Here is a 21,385-nt window from a genome sequence, read left to right as displayed (position 1 = left end):
CATCTAGTGATCAGTAGCAGCACAACCTGATAAACTCTGAACACCAACATTCTCGACTGGTTCCACGTTTTCTGTATATTTTTATACAGGAACTATAAGAGGATATTAACTGGTGAACACTACAACACATGAACCTCTTACACGTTACATTTCAGGGATTACAAGGGACCCTGCAGAGTTCCAGCAGTGGGTCATTCCACACAAATGATAACAGTTAAGAAGCTGGTGAAACAGACTGTATGTCTCATGAAGTAAAATAATAACGTATGTTTAATCTCGTTCCCCTCACTTCATGTTTGATTCTGAATTAAGTCATCAGACTACCATAATCTTGTCACATGACTTTCCATTTTACTTTTTTCTTTAAATCAAATGGGAGACAACAATGTCATGTATTCACATTTTTGTTGGGTTTAGATTTGGCATTGAATCCACATTTTTATCTGTTATGAAAAAATCTAAGTATATAAGAACAGAAGTGCTCAGCATGTGCTAACTAATAGAAAGCACAAAGTACCAAGGCACTGATTGTACTTACCAGAGGGGATTTAACTCGCAGATTAACAAGAAGTTGACTGAAGCAAGAGAAACAAAAACGAAACTACTGGTAGAGAAGTATTAGCAACCTTCTAATCAAATAGAGGAGCATTGTTGAATAGAATACCATTGTAGCATATTGATAATCAGGCAATATAAGATTAAGTTGAAACAGGCAGCAATAGGGACAAAGTACAGTACAACAAACACCAGAAGTCTCTATACTGAGATTGATTTTGTCTCATGGCTGCGGTCTGTCTTGTCTGTCTGGGTGTTTTTTTGATCATATACCTCCCACATAACAGTCACTGTCATTTCTTATCTCAGCAGCTGGGTGGAGTAAAAGTCGAGTCAGCTTGTACCAAGTGGCTGTGATAAAGGGGATTTCTCAGGCAGCTCAAGTATTGAATGAAGTTGTGGAGAGCAGGTCAGTCCTATGGAGTGAAGTCTGCATTTGATAAGTCTGAAGTTATCTCAGTAATGTTGTAAGGGCAGGAAATCAATGTTCCTGACAACTGGATGGTTTTTGTTCTGTCACGTGAAACGAAAGTGATTTTATTGTCATTGGCACTTTTGTAATTTTATTTGTGTAGTCTGTTCAGCTTTTTCTGGTTTTAACGGACATTATAAGAAGGTTACTGCGGTGCTGAGAGGAAAAATGAGTGATACTGCGCGGGCTTCACTGGACACGAGCGCACAGGTCATGAAGGAGAACGGTCCAAATTTAGGAGCGAAAGGTCCAGACGCCGCCGACCGAATTGAATGCAACAGCATCCCAAACGGCGACAGAGGCTCCGCTGTCACTACGCGTCTTTACAAGAGGCGCTGGTTGATCGTGTTCCTGTTCAGCTCGTACTCCCTGAGCAACGCATACCAATGGATCCAGTACGGGATCATCAGCAACATCATTATGAAGTTCTACGACGTGGAAGCCTTCGCGGTAGACTGGCTGTCCATGGTCTACATGCTCACCTACATCCCCTTCATCTTCCCTGTCACCTGGCTCCTAGATAAGAAAGGGCTGCGGGTCACCTCGCTGGTGGCCAACGCGCTCAACTGCGCAGGGACGTGGATCAAGGTGGCCAGTGCCAGATCTGACCTGTTCGCGGTGACGATGCTCGGACAGTGCGCAAGTTCCCTGGCCCAGGTCTTCATCCTCGGGATGCCCTCCCAACTGGCGTCGGTCTGGTTCGGCGCAGATGAGGTTTCCACCGCCTGCTCCATTGGAGTTTTTGGGAATCAGGTGAGTTGGTGTCTGGTGCCAAAAGGAAAGGATGACAGAAATAGGTCTTAATATTCTGTTTGATTCGTTTTTATCCCAAGAAACCCAATAGAAATCACTCAGTGACTACCTGTAATTACATTAGTAACCTTGAAATTTGTAACCTAACCCCATGGCTGGATTAACCTATTATAGGGCCCTGGGCAAGCTTTGCCTGGTTGGCAATCCAGCCTTGCCTAAACCTGATCAGACCTGATATTTTAGTTGAGGCTAGTCGACCAAGGCAAACAGTGACAGAAAACATGATCCTGCACTGAAGTGTGAGTGGTGGAATACCCAATACATGACCTAACAGCCTCACTGCTGTTCAGTCATAATTTACCTCCGATGCTAATGCACTGCATGCTGTACTTATTTTGACTCCCATTATATTTGCTTACATGTCTTTGGTTGTGTCACTGAATATACATGTCAGCAATTCATTTGAAGTGACACTAAGCAAACAGGATATCAGAGCTATCAAACATCCTCATAAAGATCATCTGCAGTTTGTGCACACTTGCATCTACTTTTTGTTGTCTGTGTAGCCTCAGACACAGAGGCAGACAGCCTTGAGTGTGTGTGTGTGTGTGTGTGTGTGTGTGAGTATGTGATGATGTGGTAGGCTTATCTGCGTATTTACAGTGCCTGTACACCTTGAAAAAGTTTATCAGGGTTCATGGTTTTTGTCCTCTTTGCTGGCACGTTTTGAGATTTGTTGAAGCATGGCACCATCTTTATGTTCAGCCTACAAGCAGACACTCTTCGGTGGTAGAAACAGTACTCAGGTCCTTTACTTAAAATAGGGGAGGCTGTGGCTCAGGAGGTAGGTCAGTGGTTCAATCCCTGGCTCCTCCAGTCCGCATGCTGAAGAATCCCTAGGCAATATACTGAACCCCAGATTGCCCCCAATGTGGCATCAGAGTATGAATGTGTGTGTATGTGTTAGCGGGCACTTTGTATGTGTAGAGCAAGTACAGTATGAATGTGTGTGCATGTGTGTGTGTGTGTGTGTGTGTGTGTGAGAGAGAGAGAGAGAGAGAGAGAGAGAGAGAGAATGGGTGAATGTGACCTGTAGTGTGCAGCGCTTTGAGTGGTTGATATGACAATAAAAGCAGTGTATAAGTGCAGTCCAGTTACCATTTACAAAAGAAGCCATGCATAAATATCAAAACAATATTCCAAGTCCTGCATTCAAAATCTTAAGTGAGCAAAATGTACTTGAAGTATTGAAAGTAACTGTAATGGGTCTGCAGAAAAATGGCCCTTGTAACTGATATATTAATTATATATTACATTACTGGATTTCAAAATTGATACACCAATGACTATGTAACATTTTATTTTTGTAGCTTGCTGAAGTGGAGCTAGTTTTAACTACTTTATATAAAGTTGGGTAGTTTAGTTCACTGGTTTCCAACCTAGGGGTTGGGCCCCTTTTATGGGTCACAAGATAAATCTGAGAGGCAGATGACTAATGGAGTACAAAGGAGAAAAAAAAAATCATACTATGCAAATGAATTATTTTTGCTCTCTTTTCTGTTATTTGTAATATATAGGATAACATTACCTCGTTGAGCCTAAAACTTTACTGAAAGGTAAACGTTTCTGTAGAGTCTCTATGGCTGGAACCACTGGTTTAATCTTCAACATAGTAGGCTGGTGCATTTTATAAACTCATTATATGTTTTTCATGTATTTAAAAAAAAAGAAAGAAAGAAAAATAAGTAATTGCAATTATGAGGCTAAGTTTAGTTGAGTAAAAAGCACAGTATTTACCACTGTAATAAAGTATAAAATACTAAACCAGGTGTATAGAATCTAAAAACCCAAGTACAGTTTCTAACGTCACTCACTTGCTTGTTTAAAATATTTAAAAATAAACAACAACATAATACCCTCCTGTTCAGTGCTCATGCCATTTTCATGGCATTTTCTTAGCAATACGCTTTAGTTACACATTCATTATACTCATCTTTCATTAGCTATCTCCAAACACAGTGATTTCATACTTATTTAGGAAAAGTTGTCCTTCTTTTTGGAAGTTATTAGTGTTGAGGGTGGCAACCAAATGGGAAATGACGTGTTCACTGTCGGCACAATTTCGCCATCTTGTGCTGGCAGAGCGCATTGATTCAGTGTTGTGTAGTAGTATCTACAGTATGTCAATTCCGCCGTGCTTCAGGTATGGTAAACTGACGGTTGTTTTTTTAAAAACGTTTTTATGTGTTTTGGTGAGAAAATGTCCTCAGAATAGCAGGCTGTTTGGGTTTGTACACGTGTAGCTCAGTTATAAATATCTCTTCACGTTGAGGAAGCGTAATATGATCGTGAGGGCGCTCAAACATCGAAAGTGATTTAAATTGTAGAGCAAAATGAGCCTGAAATTGTTTTATGGTTCGTCTGTCTACTGTAATTACACGTTTTATTGCGCATTTTTTACGGTATCAAAGCGAATGCGCCGCCAACAAAGCACTCTCGGCTCAGCAGCACTATGCCTTACAGCAGAGATAAAAACACTGATACTGTATCATGCTTTGAATCCATATTGGTGTGTCAGGGTAACCTCTTAAAGACGACTGAGAATACTGAACATACAGTGAATCTGGGGTTGTAGTTTCAATATCATGGCAGTGGTGGTGGTTCTCCCTTTCTTCCCTACACTCCTTCCATTCACGGGTGTGCTCCAGTCAAAGATGGTGTAGCTGGAGGCTGGGACGACAGGGCACTACAAGTAGCCCACTGCTTAAGACACCCAGACAACAACAAAACTAAACAGCATTAGAGCCAAAGGTCAAATTAGAGATAGGCATAGGCAGCAACTAATTATTTTCACTGATCAGTAAATAGCAAAAACAATGGTCATCCCAAGTTTCCAGAGCTCATGGTGGTGTCTATAATTTATTGTTTTGTCTGACTAAGAGACCAAAACCCAAAGATCTTCAGCTTACTATCATAGAAGGAGCAGTCTGTATATTTACATATTAGTTTTTAAATGTGTGAAATTATTAATATTAAATGCATTAATTATCAAAATAGATGCATATATGTATTAGGAACACTTGTGAAATGACAAAATAATTTTCTGGAAAAGGTGGCACCACATGAAATTACCTAAAATCAAAATGATCTTTTTAATTATTCAGTATTGATATTTTCATCGGTATGATAACAATGACTGACTGTGGCAACATGCCCCAGTTTCCACTATGGCAGAAGACTCTAAACTCACAATTTAATCTCCCAGACATTATCTCAGCATCAGCACCACATTATACTTTGATCTCAAACTGTGCTCTTCAGCACCTCAGTGGGTTGTCTGTCAGTCAGACATGTCAGCCCCTCATCATCTCATGTCCCATCAATCACTCAGCCCTGTGTCTGTTATCTTCAGTAAGATGGACAAAGGTCAGGGGCCATAGCCTTCTCTTTCAGGGGCTGAATGCTTCAAGCAGTTGAAGCACATGCACTGTATGTCATTTATATATTACTACACAGACATGCATGGCATTAATCTAAGCATATGTGAGTTTAAACTCAGGCAACTCATATAATCAATTATCACAGTAACTTACTTCTTACTTTTGTGTCACTGTGCCAATACTTTCCGACTGCACTGTGTGTGTAACCACCTTCTTAAATCAACCTGAACCAGCTTTCAGGTCTGCCAATGTGGTAATGCCCTAGATAGGTGATGTGATAGAAAGTGATTGGGCCTTAGTAAATCCACTTTATGAACCACAAACACTCTAATAACTGTTCTTCAGACAGCAGGACATTGTCACCCTGTGTTTGTGAACAGACGCGTACTTCCTCCTAATGGCCACATCATGGAAGCAGTCATTTTAAAGAAATGTATAACTTGTTTTATCAATCATAACTACAGAAATACTACTGATTGATCAACTGTTGATATATGCCCATATATTGATGGGAAAAAGGCAATACATGTATTTTACTGCAGATTTATGTCTATATTTTATCATATTTGCATAGGACTGAAAGTACTATGCCTGATGCACACTCATTTGTACTGTATGTTTACTAACCAGAAACACTTGAGGCAATAGTTTCATGCTTGAAAAATAACAAAAATGATCATTTGCCTTTGACGTCTTTGCATTTTAATGGTTTGTCAGTCTTCTGATGAATCTGCAGTGTTTGTTAAGCATCACCCTCAATGGACTTTAGCTGCTCTGTACACATCTATTTAAATGTGTGTGTCATGTGCCTAACTTTAGCAATAAAGTCAGTTTCTCTCCTAGACCGTCTTACCTTAGGTCCACACTGAGCGCCTGCTATCAAGTATAGTTTAAACTGTAAGGAGCAGTAAAACACACAAAAGAAAACTATCACATGACTAAAGAAAGGTGTTACACACCCGAGCAGTTAGGCGAGCTTTGACACCAACAGAGTTAGTCAGTCAGGTATGTAACTGTTGACAGGGATCAGAGAGTTCCAACACTGCTCATTATATTTAAACTGCTACCCCCAGACCTATCTCAGTAGTAATCTCTGGTTTAGGCACAGCAGGCAAGTTCGTTTATCAGCATGTCAGAAATACCTGCTGTGGGGGAGGGGCAAGTCAGGTGAACTGCCATGGTGTTGTGAGTGCACACACAAGGAGAAATATTTGCTGTTCCCTCCAGCTGTTAACTGCCACGGAAACCTGAAGGAAAAGGGAAGAGTTTCAGTGGGAGCAACATGAGCGCTCAGGATGATCTCCCTCGCGAGTGGATGGGTGGCCTTGACAGGGCCAGGGGCAATGATTGCTCACAAATTACAACACCAACAGGGAAGAGCAGTTTGGGAGAATACAACCACCACTTGCCTTTGGGAGACAGCTGTGAAACCTTGGAGCCTTCGATCATTGAGACCGGACCGCTCTTCCCACTAATGGAGACCAAGCTGTACAAGCGGCGCTGGCTCATGCTATTCACCTTTAGCGTCTACTCCATGAGCAATGCCTTCATGTGGCTGCAGTACGGCATCATTAGCAACATCTTCATGCGGTTCTACAACATTGGCACCCTGGCCATCGACTGGCTCTCCATGATCTATTTCCTCACCTACATCCCTTTCATCCTGCCTGTAATGTGGGCGCTGGACAACCGGGGCATCAGGTACGTGGTTCTGGTGGGGTCTGCCTTCAACTGCATCGGGGCTTGGATCAAGACGAGCACGGCCCACCCTGACATGTTCGCCATGACCTTCTTGGGCCAGTTTGTATGTTCGGTGGCCACGGTTTTTATCCTGGGCATCCCGTCCAGACTCGCATCCCTCTGGTTTGGGCAGCAGGAGGTGTCCACCGCTTGTTCCATTGGTGTTCTTGGAAACCAGGTGTGTCTCTGTTTACCTGCTGGGCTCAAAATGTCATTTGCAGTGTTTGTTTAGTGCTCAGTACTGTTTGTATGCAGTTTTTACCTGTATGTGTGTGTTGGTTGGTGTGAGAAAGTGAAAGAGAGCTCTATCGTCTTTAACTTCCTTTTTTGGATATAACTGAATGACTGTGTGTTAAAAACAGGCAGGTACATGTTATGTCATGTGTGCCGTCTTTAATGTGTGACTGAGTCTCTCTCTCTGTTTCTATGAATTCTGTTTCCAACCTTCTTCTTGAGTCAGCAGGTTTAACAAAGTGAATCACTCTCTCTGATGGTGGAGAAAACTTATGACTGGTAGCCACTTCAACTTCCAACCACAGCGAGGTTAACTTGCAGAACCAAGCACTTTCAGGATTTCAGTTTCAGGATTTATCACATGCCTACTGTCAGTATACATGTGATATTTAGGAAGTTGGTGGATAAAGTTGTTTTTTTAAGTCAAGTGTAAAAGTATTAGCTCACATGTTCTTAATTTTTGAGTTTTTGAAGAAATTTGGCAGGGTTTCAGTTATACTTCAGTTCAGTTACACACTTTTAATGTAACCAGGCAACAGGTGTGTGATAAAGACAGGTAGAAGAAGCAGATATGACAGAGTGTAGCTCTATATCGCTAAAAAAGAGGGACATACTTGTAATGTCTAATTGTCCAAAGTGATTTCCTGTGTATGTGTGTGTGTGTGCGCGGTTTGTTCATGTCTCGTTCACCTCAGAAGACACTAGTTTTGCGGCAGTGACGCACAGTTTTAAATATGGAGGTATTTCCAAAGGGAAGAATCTGGTTTCTCAGTTCCTTCCTTAATTTAATTACCCTAAAATTATTCTTTCTGTATGAGCCAATAAAAACCAACACTGGATTCTGCAAAAACAGTTCCTATTTAATAAGCTATATATATGGTCCCCCATGCATAAACACAGGCGTTCAAACGACATCTGACTCCTCTGATGAGGCCAAACTGTCGGTCTTTCCTTCATTTGAAGTATGTCCTTTCTCATCTGCTTTAGGCCAAACATTGAATACCGGTCATTGTAATGCATGTTCTTGTTTTGTGCTTTAGTCCCATTCCCTGCCGCTTAAGATAAAAGGACACATTGTTGTTGATGTTTTCTTGCTCACCACGACTTTATTTCTTTGGCACCAGTCCCTAAACTTAATACTTCCAAGTTTTCAGGCTGAAGTAGTTTACATATCCCCTTGGATGCTTAGAAATAGTTCACATTAACAAGAAGTAGGTAGGATTTCCATAAAGGCTGGCAATACTTTGAAGATCAAACAGATCAACAGTTTGTGTGCCAAAAGTAACTTCAGGCCATCCTTGATTTGGAGGATTGAGAATAAACTTGTTTTGCATTTTTGAGAATTTATCAAGGCTTGCTCTACTTACCAAAGACACACAAAAAATAAGAATATAATGTGTTTTCTGTGCTTCGTATGTGTAATTGAACAAAGATGACTCTCCAGTTATTCTGTTGTAGAGATCTTTTATAGGCTCCTGTGAAAATCCTATAAAGCTTTCTCTAGCAAAATGACCACAAGGTAAGTTAACGATTGTTCAAATACGTCATGTTGGATATGTTACATGAATATAGCGAAGTGTTGGGAGTGTCTGTATGATGCAGAGAGTAACTGGTGTAGATCTATAAAAAGTGATTGTAACATTCCCGGAGGTCTGAAGTGGCCTTACATATTTGTTGTGCTTGCACACTTCAGACTCTGTGCACAGGTTTGTTCCTCCTGAAGGAACATGTCTTGTTACTTTTTGCGCTTTTCCTTCTCTCACCTTTCCTCTAGAGCGGAGGGACCTCGGCTGGTGTCCCCTCTGGAATGCTCTTGAGGCTGTAGGAGGCTGAGGAAGTGGGCACTACTCATGTGGTATTCAAATTTAGAGAATTTAGTACCCACCTTCCCCTCCATCACCACATTTGTCCCAGATCCTGAAGAAATGTTGCCAGAACCTGAGGGTGGGATCAGGTACAGGGGTATTAGGATCTGGAAAGGCAGACAGACATGTCAACCATGTGTCCCTCAAAATAGAACCCCTTTATTATTATGTATAAAGAAATAGTTTGACATTTATTGAAAGATTATTATTCACTTTCTGGTATAGCATTAGATGACAAGACTGATACCACTCTCATACCTCTCCGTTAAATATAAGGCTACAGCCAGCAGCCAGTTAGCTTAGCCTAGCATAAGGACTGGATACAGGAGGACCAGTTAGCTTAGCCCAGTCAGCAGGTAACAACTTGTAAAAAATCTAATGGACTTTTTTATGCTTTGATTTTCATTAAACAGACAGTATGTGAAGTGTTAATTAGTGAGCTTTAGTGCTGCTAGCCAGAATTTGTCACATTTGGAAAGAGCCAGCTAGCCTAGGCTAACCAGCTAACCAGCTGCTGGCTTTAGCCTTATATTTAACAGACAGACATGAGAGAAGTATAGTTCCTCGTATCTAACTCTCAACAAGAAAGTGTGTGTCTCCCAAAATCTCAAACTATTACTTTAACGTCCCCTCTTGGATATATTTTGATTGTAGTCATACCACTAAATAAGCTAAATAAGCATGTACTTCTGATGTGTTTACAATAATGGGTATACCATCACTCACACAAATGTCGAACAGTTCAACTTCTGTCAGATGTGACAGACTCAAAACCCTTGTAAGACTCAAAACCCTTTTCTCTTTCTTTATTTCAACCTTTTACTACTTTTGAAATGAAGTTTCCCTCCTTTAATTGTGTGTGAGTGTGTGTGTGTGTATGTGTGTGTGTGCATGCATATGCTGAAGGCATAGAGCCATTTTTTAATTTAGTGCCTCTCACCTCCAGATGGGTATCGCCATTGGGTTCCTGGTCCCACCTATCCTTGTGCCTAATGTGGACGATATAAACGAGCTGGCTCATCACATCAGGATCATGTTCTACATCAGCGCTGGAGTGGCCACCATCATCTTCATCCTTGTGGTGATTGGTAAGTCTTTAAAGGACGTTGACTATTCCCATCCACAGGCTCATAGAGCGGGGAAGAGTTGTCAGGGCTCTCTCTAAACTCACACTCAATATTAGCCCACTGAAAGACCTTTTCAATGTCATATAACTCCCACGGTCATGGTTGTGGAAATATACAAAGTCATCTTGACAGTTTGTGGTTTCCAGTGGTAGAGACCATGACAAAGCTGTTACCTTACCTCACCTTCTTTGCCCCTTTCAGTAAATCCAATGGGATTTGACGTATTTAGTTGGTTTTGTGATTATATTTTTAGATTAGAACCAACAGTTCTTTAGAATAATTTTTGACAACATTAAATTTCATTGTTTGATATACAGTTTCATTCATTTTTATGTGGTAGAGCTTCTTATTTGGGCGTTGGGCTCCTCAGGCAGCACTGCTGGGAAGTTGAGTGTCCCTGAGATGTGCTTTCTACCGAAAACTCAGCAGCATTGCAGTCCACTGGATGAGCAGCTGCAGTAATTGCTGTAATTGTCCACCTTTTGATGAGATCTGTTCAGACACGATGTGAAATACAAGCAGGAACTCCGGGGGAGTCATAGAAGTGTTTTATGAAATCATCTTCCCCCCTCAGCTCTGTTAAATCCCCCTTTCACCTTCATGATGGACTAAAACTGGCTGACAGACAGAGAAACATGGTGAAGCTTCAACATTTATTTCTGGAAGATGCTCAGTGGCTCAGAAAAAATCTGTAGTCTTCAATCAAAGCTCTGACTTCTCTCAGTCTGAGCACATCATTTTGTTTATTCAAAAAACACATGGAAGAAGTCTTTGGTAGCTAACATCACTCACAATGTTATGACCTTTTTTTGTCCAAAGGTAGTAACACGATAAGTTCACAGGTTTATCCTGAAACTGTGAAAGAGATGGTATCAGAACAACAGGAAGAAACACCTAACATATGTAACAATTGTTGGTGTTAATATCAAAGGGAAGAAGTAACAAATATAATCTAACATAGGAGATTAAGGGAAGGAAAATAAACTGTCAGGATCTCCAAGGCCAAAATAACAAACAAAACTCCCCACACTAACAAGAAATAACCTCCCCGACTAACCACAAAACAGGAGACAACAGGGTTTGAAAAAAAGGCAGAGAACCCCTACAGAACTTTCCCAGAATTACCAAGATTGGATGTGCAAAAAAACCCCTTCTCCTAACAGTCAGTCAGCAGAGACAGAAGGGCTGAAACAGAGCTGAAACCAGGCACCACAGGATTTCACCAACAGCATCAACACCAGCTCCACAGACAGCTCAGAGGAGTCTCTTGGTTTTAGCCTAGATGAGCTGCTGTTTGACCATAGTGTACGCAGACCCTTAATAGTGCTGAAAGAACAATTTTTATTCCATATTTAAATATTTATTAAACCCAGTGATGACATACAGTGTTACGTAAACGTATAGTACTTTAATGGATGTTGTTCTTGTGGAATGGTAACTCATAAACTGATTTGTTGGTGGATGACAGTGTTTTGATTCTTGTTACATTTTAGCCTCAGCTTACTGCAGAAGTTGGCAGCTTCTGAATCCAGATTCTTCCTCGACTTTTATGAGAAGAATTTATTTTCCAAATTTATATTGTTGTTACTGAGCTATTTTGAGTAAGAGTTTTTGCTTCTTCATCCAGTCTGGGCCAGGTTACAGTGTGGCTGCACTTACATGATACTTTGTGTGGTAATAACATAAATCATGTCAGTTAAGATGAGCCAGTCTAGGGAGAGGTATACAAGCCAGCGTATAGCGTGTGTTTATTTAGTACTTTGCCAATGTTTAATATTGGACTTTATTAAAAATTATTCAAATAAAAGCAACTAAAATTAGGTTAAGATATAAAGGAAGAAGAATCTGGGGTTTTTTAAAAGTCAATAAAACAAAAATACTGATAATGGCATGTGTTTGTTGAGCTAACTCATCTGGTTAGCTTATTGACAGTGGCTGTGCCAAACAGATGATAATTAGTTGGCCAGGAATACACAGTGAGGTCATCGCCTATGATAGGGCAAATGTTATGGAGACTGAATTATCTTATCTTTGGAGGAATGTCCAGCCCTGGTCTACTGGTGTGTACAAGCACGTGCATAAACACACACACACACACACACACACACACACATACACACTAAATCCCTTTTTAGCTTCCTCTGTTACTCTTCCTCTTGTTTGTGTAACATCCAGTATCACTGAGCCTTTGACCCCCCTGCCACTGTGTGTAAGGGCTGATAGGTAAAAGAGACACTATCTCACTTTGCTCAATAAAATTCCTGGTTTTCTCTCTCAGATTTTAGAGTTTTGTGACCTACATACACACATAATGTCCTCACATACTGTGTGTCTGTTTTCCAGTGTTTCAAGAGAGACCAGAGATCCCTCCCACGCAGGCCCAGGCCCAGGCCAGAAGCATACCCCCGGACGAGTACTCGTACACGGCCTCCATCTTGAGGCTGCTGCGCAACAAGCCCTTCATGCTCCTGGTGGTCAGCTATGGTGGGTCCCTTCCTGCTTGTCTTAATGCTGTGTATTGTTTGTGGGAAAAAAAAGGCAGGAGCTGAAGTGGACGTCTTTAGATTGCTTGTTTTGTCTGACAAAAACTCAAAGACATTCAGGTTACTATGATATAACAGATTCATTGTGTAACTGCTCGGTGCTACTTTCATCATTTAGTGAGATGATCCAACACACAATACATTTCAGAGGATAAATGTCTCATCTCACATACTAATTTTAGCATGCAGTAGGATCATAGGAAAGACACATAAAAGGAGGAGGAAGTCTGAGTCACATCAGTCTCTTCACATGCTTTGGTATCATAATAGTGTCTTTATTACACAACTGTGACGTGCAGGTCACCCCACTCCCCAGCATCTTACGTTTATCACCCATTCAGACTCGGAAGTCATAGCAGTATCGAGGTGAAAGGTACAAAGGTAATCAATACAAATGTGAGCAATTGAGTCATATTTGTGGAACCTCACGGTCTTAATCAGCTGCTGTTGGAGATATGAGGATGTGTCACCATAACACATGGACCTCCTGTTCACTGTCTATGTGTAGCACTGATCTAAAGGTCTTTTGAGATGTCACATTTTGTGTTCAAAGGTCACTATTTAATGATGACAAAGTTAATGATTGTCAGTTCGAAGAAAAATGACATTTTTGGTTGCTTACAAATGTATATGAACATGTCTGAGCACAGGGAGTTGAACATAATTTTGTGTTTAGAGGTGCTGATTGGTGCTCCAGTATAAACTGTAGCAATGACTAGCAAAGTCTAAATGCTACTTCGGACTTGATGTGTGAGGTTGGGTGGGTGGGTGGGGTGCTATTTGGACCTTCTCGTTTCCCTACAGGTCTTCTCAGAATAGTGAGAAACTTTTTTTTTTTTTAATTTGTTGTCTGCAGGCCTGAACGTCGGCTGCTTCTATGCTGTTTCCACACTGTTGAACCGGATGATCATTGAACACTATCCTGTAAGTCCCAGTGTGTCTGCTGGAAAACACACCACTCCTTTATGTCCATTACTTCCAACTAGATTAGTATATTTGTGTGTATGTCACTCTCTGTGTTTCTTTCTTCGCTCAGTTTATTCCTTCCTCTCACCTCCCCTACTCTTTTTTATGCCATATCCTCAGAGTAAATGAGCTCAGCTTGTAAACATTTGTAAACATTTGTGTTGCTTCCTTTGCTGCTGAGCAGATGGCCCTGACACAGATAACAGGAGTCTGGGATTCTGATTGTTATGGCCTGAAGCTTTCAAGACAAGATAACTGCAAGGTGCAAAATGTCACAGGTACTGTATATGGTCTGAAATGTCAGTGTTTTTCATTTCAGGGTGAGGAGGTGAATGCTGGGAGAATTGGTCTGACCATCGTCATTGCTGGCATGGTTGGGTCCCTCATATGTGGCATTTGGCTGGACAAGACTAAAACCTACAAGTAAGATAAACACTGGCTGTTTACTGTTCATCTGTACACGTTGTGGAGGGCAAAGGCATCACCAAACTGAGTTTAATTAATTCCTCCAGACACTAAGAGACTCAGTCTCAGCCCTCTGACAGATAAAGTCTGCTGACCTTCACATACCTCATGGACATTAAAATAATTTTAAACTGGTTGTTTTCATTTCCATTTATCAGAGAACTCTACAAAGCTCAGCATGTTAAAGGTACGATTAAGAATCAATGACGAAGGCGAGTTAAAACAGACCTTTTCAAAAATAAGACTGCCAAGTCTACAGTGATGCAAGTGCCTCTGTTAGCCTGCTAAGCAAAGTGGTACTTTGAGTGAAATGCTATCACAATGACAATGCTAACATGTTTAGCAAGTGTAATGTTCACCATCTTAGTTTAGCATGCTAACATTTGCTAACTAGCACATTTTGTCATAAACCAAGGTGGTTGCTGCTTCATTTGCTTCAAGTGAACCTACAATGTCAGAACCCTCAGTGTGACCTCTGAAAGGAAGTGCTCCGATGTGATTCAGTCTTCAGGGTCAACAGTCACTCTTATTTGCTACAGTCTTAGCTGTGCTTGAAAACATGGGCTCCCTGCATGAAAGTCTTTCCAACCAATTCACAGGGAAATGTCTGAGTGAATTAAAGGTTTTGTTCAAAGTGGGCACGGATGAGAATCCAGCGGAACTGAGTTTTATATCTGATGTCCCTCTCTGCTTATCTGAACCGACAGGCTATACTCTGCCGGTCCTCCCAGGACGCATCATGCCACTGCATTAAACATGGAAAACACTCCTAATGCAGTTATAAATAAATATATCTGATTGGCATCTGATTAGTGATAATCATACTCTTGTTTTGACCAAGTTTCTGAGTGATAAATACGCTGCCTTCAGTTATCTGGCATGCAAATTATTATGATTAGAAAAAATCCTCGGTCCACAGATTCCCAACATGCCATTAGGATGCTTAGCTGTCAAAGCAGTCAGGCCCAGATTTATGTTGTTGACCCTCATGCTCCTATTGTCCTACGTGGGAGAGAGTCAAAGGACTATGTTATATTAACAAAAACGTTTTGCAGCAATGTTTTACGCGTGGTTGTACAAGAGACAGCGTCACCAGAGTAAGCCTGTTTGTGCAGATGGCCCGGGGTCTTTAGTGACTCAGGAGTATTGTTTTTCAAAGTTGATAGTCACTAACACTGTCCTCAATTAGCTGTTCCTGTTATTGGCAAATAGATGCCTCACTCGAGTGGGATATCTATTTGAAGACATGAGACATCTATTTGAAAAAAAAAAATTGTCTGCTCAAATAAAATGTTGAAAAATACAAAATTATTACTGCTTTGATACTTTCTCTCAGTGGCAGACTGAGGATAGCTGTCAGCACTCCTCTTTATTATAGCTTTCATTAGGGCTTTGGTTTGTCATACATTACACACATTTGATACATGCACAGGAAATGGTTCACATTAAATAACAAGCAGAGTGACTAGCTCATGTAACACTCCGAGCGCTCTCAATGTAACCCTGCTGTTTGTACAGATGAGTTTTGCTTCTGATAATGAATTTCATGCTGTTGCACAACAGCTGATACTATACTTTTTGTTTGAAATGCCAATTTTATTTTTGAAATGAACACAATAATGAACACTAAAGCTGGGTCTTGTTGCTTTTCCTCTCTCCATATTGTTTCTATATACAGAAATCCTCTTGTTAAATTATACCAGAGGATCAGCTTTGGCAAGAATGCAGCAAATGTTAGCCTTGTCACATGATTCAGATTCCTAATTATTATAAATGTAAATGTAAAATCAGATTAAATTGGACTTCTAAGATGATTTGGTTACAATAGTCTTATATTGTGTACCTCACAAACAGGGCATATGATTGTTAATCTTATTGTCACTGCACTTTTTAAGCTGAATGATTGATAATCGTCTCCTCTTTTTTCAGGCAGACCACCCTGCTTGTATATCTCCTCTCTCTGATTGGTATGCTGGTCTATGCCTTCACCTTGAATCTGGGTCACCTGTGGGTGGTGTTTATTACAGCTGGAGTTTTAGGGTAGGTAACCATTAAAGACTAGAGGCCACAGAGGTCTAAATCATCACAGCCAGTGCTAAAAATGAACCTGTAACAACATGTAAAAGGTAACTAGGTAAAATTAACAGTGATTATTTGATTTATTTAAAGTGGATGTTTGGAGAAGCTGGTAATCTTTAAATCTTAAATTCTATCCTCAGATGTAATCCAAAAAATATTTAACCTGGTGTCCACTGTTGCTATATGAAGAGTCCTTGAAATTACTTGAACCATTGAGAATCATTATGCCAACTAATCAGTATCAGCATCAAGACTTTAGACCCCAAAGGAAACACTAAGATTGACAGATATACTAGGACTTTTTGAATTGAACACAGGTAACCCTGGAGTATGAATTGAAGCCATTAACTTACACCAATAATGAATTCATATAAATCTAAAAGTCGCGATCAGATGTAGAGTGCTTTTACAAATGGTGCCTTGAGAGAAAGTTTACTTTGAGTCACCTGTTGACTCAGTCTTTTTAACCCTAAGGTTATAATGAGCCACCTCTGTCACATCTGATGTCCGCAGGTCTTAACTGCCTTGAAGGTTTTGCTAATAACATCTCAAACATGCCGGTGAAGCTGTATGTAGTTCATGTTCTCTGCATTTCTCTCGTCTGGCATGGTTGCTGATTTGCAAAAGCAAAATTAATGCTCTGACTCCTTGGTCCCTGTGTCCTTACAATTATTGCTATTTATGGTAAGCTGATTATGTCCGTAACTGGTCTCCATAGCAATTCCTTTGTCTGGTTTTCATGCCTGAAACCCAGACAGGATGTATTATACAGCATTATACACTTGCCCTACTTTTACATTTGTGGAGCTGTTCCATTTTTCCTCTGTGGAGATGAAAACGGTTGCTGATGTTAGAGGAATAAACCACTGCAGATCCCCCACTTCTTTAAAGACTTTCATTTGACCTTCTGTGTCTTGTCTGCAGCTTCTTCATGACAGGATATCTGCCTCTTGGCTTCGAGTTTGCGGTAGAGCTCACCTATCCAGAATCAGAGGGAACCTCATCTGGACTTCTTAACTGTTCAGCTCAGGTCATTAATTGTCAACATATACAACAGAATTTTAAAGATGTTGGTTTGGGTCTGTAATTGTTTTAATTTTAAACTCATTTCAGATCTTTGGAATCATTTTCACCATCTCCCAAGGAAAGATTATTGATCGATGGGGCACTTTAGCAGGAAACATCTTCCTGTGTCTCTTTCTGCTGATAGGATCAGTAATGACAGGTAAGATATTAACATCTCCTGTGTTTAACCAGCAGACTTCTCCTGTAACAGTGCTTACAACACAGAATAAGTTTCCAAAGAACAGTGAGCAATGAACTCATGTCAGCCATTAAGGACATGCACGCACGTGATATAAAAACTGAAAAAACTGCACTTTGTCTTTTAGTGGTAGAGCGTGACTGTTTAAGCCTTTGTCGGTTGTTGTTTACAATCCTTAAGTTACACATGCAAGGAGCCATAACTTTCATAGGATAAAGTCACCCCCTAGTGGATGAATGAGTAATCACATTGTGTTCAATACAATGAAATGAAAAACTTGTTAGTTAATGCTCATATCATGTACCAGTAAAATATGTTTTTTGTAATACTGTAACTTTACCTGATATTTATTGGATGTACATTAAGACTCATGCCAGCAACTTATTTCTCTGACATAAAGCCATTTTGGCCATTCCTTCCAAAACTTAAACTTTTCTCTCTCCTCCGTGCCCCTCGCAGGATTCATCAAGGCTGACCTCCGACGGCAGAGGGCTAACCTACAGGCCGAGTCGCAAACAGCAAGTGTAAGTACATCTGTGTGTACCACATGAAGTCAGAGGTGGGATCTTACACATCCTCATGTAGAGGAAACGTGTTAGATACCATCCTGTGCTCTGGGCTGAACGTGCTCGGCTGGCTGCTTCTCTGCAGTCTTCACACCGCAGCGTGCTCCTGCTTCTGCTGCTCCTGCTGCTGCAGGCATGAGTGAACGTGCTGCGTCGGTGGGAACTTTGTCTCTAAACTCACTAAAAAACTCACTAAAAACATCCTCCACTCTCAAATGCTGATTGCAAAAAGCACAACTCTGCTTTTTTGTCTGACAGCTTTCCAACTCACTCTAACAAACGGCATGTTTACAAACTTCTGTTATAATAGCCTTATATCGTGTAAGTTTTGCTTTTTTACACTTTCATATGGGTGTTGACAGCTGTCAAACAGAGCTTTAATCTATAATAATCAGTTTTATACTGTATTAACATGATAACACACCACAGTCCACTTTTAAGAAATACAAAGCAGGTTCATCCTGCAAAAACAATGGTCAGTTGTTCACATTTAAGTAACATATCACATTAAAATTTACTGAAACAGAAAACTTCCAGCTGCTCAAAATCACCTTTAAATTTTTAACAATGAATGGCACATGAATGGCGCAGTACTTCACATTGCGTCTCTTCTGTTGCTCACTCGTCATCTTTCTGTTTAAGACAAGCATGGGGCTTTTTCTTTGCTGTTTCTCCTCGTCCTCTTTCTGTTCATACTATTCCAGCTTCTAACAATACAAAGGCAAATAATGTGGAAAGTTACAGTAATTCTGCACACAACGTAACTTAGATAAGATACATTTAATAGACCAACACTACTTTCTTTTTTTCGTTAATGAGCCAGTTCTGTTAACGTCTTAGAAATTAGAAAACCAGCAGTGAGATAATTAGTGTAACTGTTGAAAATTAGATTAATATATCTATCTATAATTGAGATATATCTAAATATAAAATGCCAAACAAATATTCTAGATAAATGTTTATTAAGATTGCATTACATTTCATGATGATTTATCACAAAATGAATGCAACTGCACCATATTTTCATGCTGGGCTAGCAGACTTGTAGCAGGCAGTGTTAGTATCAGCTGGCTGTGCAGGGTTTGGTGGAGGCAGACTAGTGATGTGGTGGTGTGGAGGAGATGGTGGAGGATGGGGTCCCACCCCTCAGGACCCCTCAGAGGTGTGACACCCAAGCTATTGTTCCAGTCTACAGGGTCTGAGTCATCGGTGCAGGACTACGGGGCCACAGCGTGCAGCAGCCCCTGGCAACGTCAGTCTTGACATAAACCCACAACCCCTCACTAAAACCAAAACACACAACACCAGCCAAGGTAGGGGCTCACACTCTTCTCAAGCTTCAACACCAGTAAACAAACAGTGACAGTAAACAAACCTTATCTTCACTGTAAAAAAAATGCCACTAAAATTTCCAGAACATTCAACTAAACAAAATTGTCACAAACCACACTGTGTTTCACTTTACAGAAATAGACATGAATTCATTCTTCCCAAAGGCAGGACTGGTATTAATAACACTTGAGGTTATTACTGTTTAAATGGAGTACATACTACTCCACCACACAATCAGCTCTTCAATCAAACAGGTTCACTGTGGAATAAAACAGTTCATCCTGAGATTTCAGCATCCTGCAAAACTCATTCTGAAGATACAATCAATATTTAAGAAAATCAGTTTTTTCGTTGATACATCAACTTTTTAAATGAAGTTTTCATTTGTGATTAACTAACAGTGCTAACTGAGAGGTTTTGATAGGCACATCATTTTTGAAATATATTGATTTGATGCAGGAGGTGATTGGGAAGTTAGTTGTTTAGTATCTGTGTTATTTGATCTGTGTTAATGTTCTGTTGTCTTTCTGTATGCTGTGGTGAGTTTGTGTGTTTTGATTAAAATATGTTGTTTACTCATCTGTTATTGTTTGTGTCCTTGTCTTTTACAGAAAATGACAGCTGATCTTGAAGGAGGCGTCTCTCCACCTGAAGTCCTGAAAGAGGGGAAGTTGTAAGGACAGACATTTCTTTCTGTCAGCGACACCGTGTACAGATAAAAACTGGAAAACTGACTTGTCAATAAGCACAAACGTGCACATTGCCACAGAGTAAAAACATGTTTTAAAAAGCTGCTGTGAAGAGTGAGCACATGAAGACTTTACTGTATTGAATGACCCTCTGACAGGCTTGTATGGATGGAGTGAGAACCAGCAGAACTGCTGTACTACATGATGTACTGTATGGACACCACACTCTGGCCTGAACGCCAGAGATTCACACAAGTATCCCAAGTGCAATTTAGCTCATCCCAAATCAAGCACAAGTCAATCATGCACATGGGGAACACACTTGGAGCCTCAGAGGTTTTTACATCCCTTGATGAAAACATTTTTAATTTTATCCAGCCAGTACTGCAGGTGTTTTACATGTCTCATCAGTGCAGTCCAACTTTAGTGACATTACTACACTCTTTAACTTAATTTAACTTTTTAGTGTTTCCTACCTTTCACTATCCCTGATTAGTGTTAATGTTGTGCATCTTCAGAGCAATATTTAAGCTGTAAGTGTCTCCTAATATTGGACCAATATTGTGTGTAACTGAACTCAGTCTTTACATTGCTAAAGGACTTCATTAAGTGTTCTGTTTTTAGAATATGCATCTCAAATGCAGACTAAGGACTGTGATGTGATGTCCTGTCATGGCAGTCAGGCTGCCCATCGCCTCAACAAGGCTCTCATATCATCTCTGGCTGCCGCACAGGATCACATGGAAGTATGTGACTACTGCTGATTTTAAGTATGATTGATGCTGTGCATCTGAGTACACTTTGGAAGGCCAGTTTTGTCCTTGTTTTACTGTATATGATCTCTACAAGAAGACACTTGATGAATATCTGAGCATATCTGGAACATTAAGAATGTCAGCACAGCACAAAACTGACAGAAAGAAAAGGCAAATGAATCTGTTGCCCTTGTCATTTTGCACAAGAACATTTCTTCATGTTTGATACTCTTAGCTTGTAAATGTGTTACTGAGAAATGTAGTTCCTGCTATATAACCAGTATTTGTACAGTTTGTTATTAACATATACTTGATGTGTTGTGACTAGTTTTATAATGATTGTTATGTGATTGTGAACCGGTGCCAGTTTCATTACTTCAGTGGCATTTTCCGGACATTAAACAGTGCTGTGAAAAAGTCTCTACACCTGTAGAGTTTTGCCTTTCTGTATGCTGTAAATTAACTTTTAAAAATTGGATTAAAAAAAAATGTAATACACAGTAGATTGCTTTGTGTCACACAATGTTTGTTTTGTTCCCT

The 21,385-nt window shown here is 40.3% G+C and overlaps 1 protein-coding gene across 3 annotated transcripts; it reads left to right on the top strand.

The window, feature by feature from the left end:
- Positions 1-195: 195 nt before the first annotated feature.
- On the top strand, positions 196-21,208 carry flvcr2a (FLVCR heme transporter 2a). 3 transcript variants are annotated; one of them, XM_018690055.2, is made up of 11 exons: positions 3,865-3,983; positions 6,448-7,138; positions 10,006-10,147; positions 12,530-12,670; positions 13,586-13,653; positions 14,015-14,118; positions 16,090-16,200; positions 17,164-17,269; positions 17,353-17,464; positions 17,963-18,027; positions 20,013-21,208. In XM_018690055.2, exons 2-11 carry the CDS (start codon positions 6,503-6,505, stop codon positions 20,076-20,078), a joined length of 1,551 nt encoding a protein of 516 aa, XP_018545571.1. In that variant the 5' UTR covers positions 3,865-3,983; positions 6,448-6,502; the 3' UTR covers positions 20,079-21,208. The 3 variants fall into 3 exon arrangements, with proteins under 3 accessions (XP_018545572.1, XP_018545571.1, XP_018545570.1); XM_018690054.2 differs by lacking the exon at positions 20,013-21,208 and adding an exon at positions 19,258-19,382 and having other exon boundaries at positions 3,872-3,983; XM_018690056.2 differs by lacking the exons at positions 3,865-3,983; positions 6,448-7,138; positions 20,013-21,208 and adding exons at positions 196-1,780; positions 19,258-19,382.
- Positions 21,209-21,385: the final 177 nt, after the last annotated feature.

Source organism: Lates calcarifer, linkage group LG19 (assembly GCF_001640805.2).
Source record: "Lates calcarifer isolate ASB-BC8 linkage group LG19, TLL_Latcal_v3, whole genome shotgun sequence".
NCBI lineage: Eukaryota > Metazoa > Chordata > Actinopteri > Centropomidae > Lates > Lates calcarifer.
This window is presented reverse-complemented; position numbering and strand designations above follow the sequence as displayed.

Excerpts from the sequence above, each read along its gene's own strand:
- flvcr2a (XM_018690054.2), top strand. The coding sequence starts at position 6,503 with ATGAGCGCTCAGGATGATCTCCCTCGCGAGTGGATGGGTGGCCTTGAC. Across the intron at positions 7,139-10,005 it reads TTGGTGTTCTTGGAAACCAG|ATGGGTATCGCCATTGGGTT; the intron begins GTGTGTCTCTGT and ends TCTCACCTCCAG. Across the intron at positions 17,465-17,962 it reads GATAGGATCAGTAATGACAG|GATTCATCAAGGCTGACCTC; the intron begins GTAAGATATTAA and ends TGCCCCTCGCAG.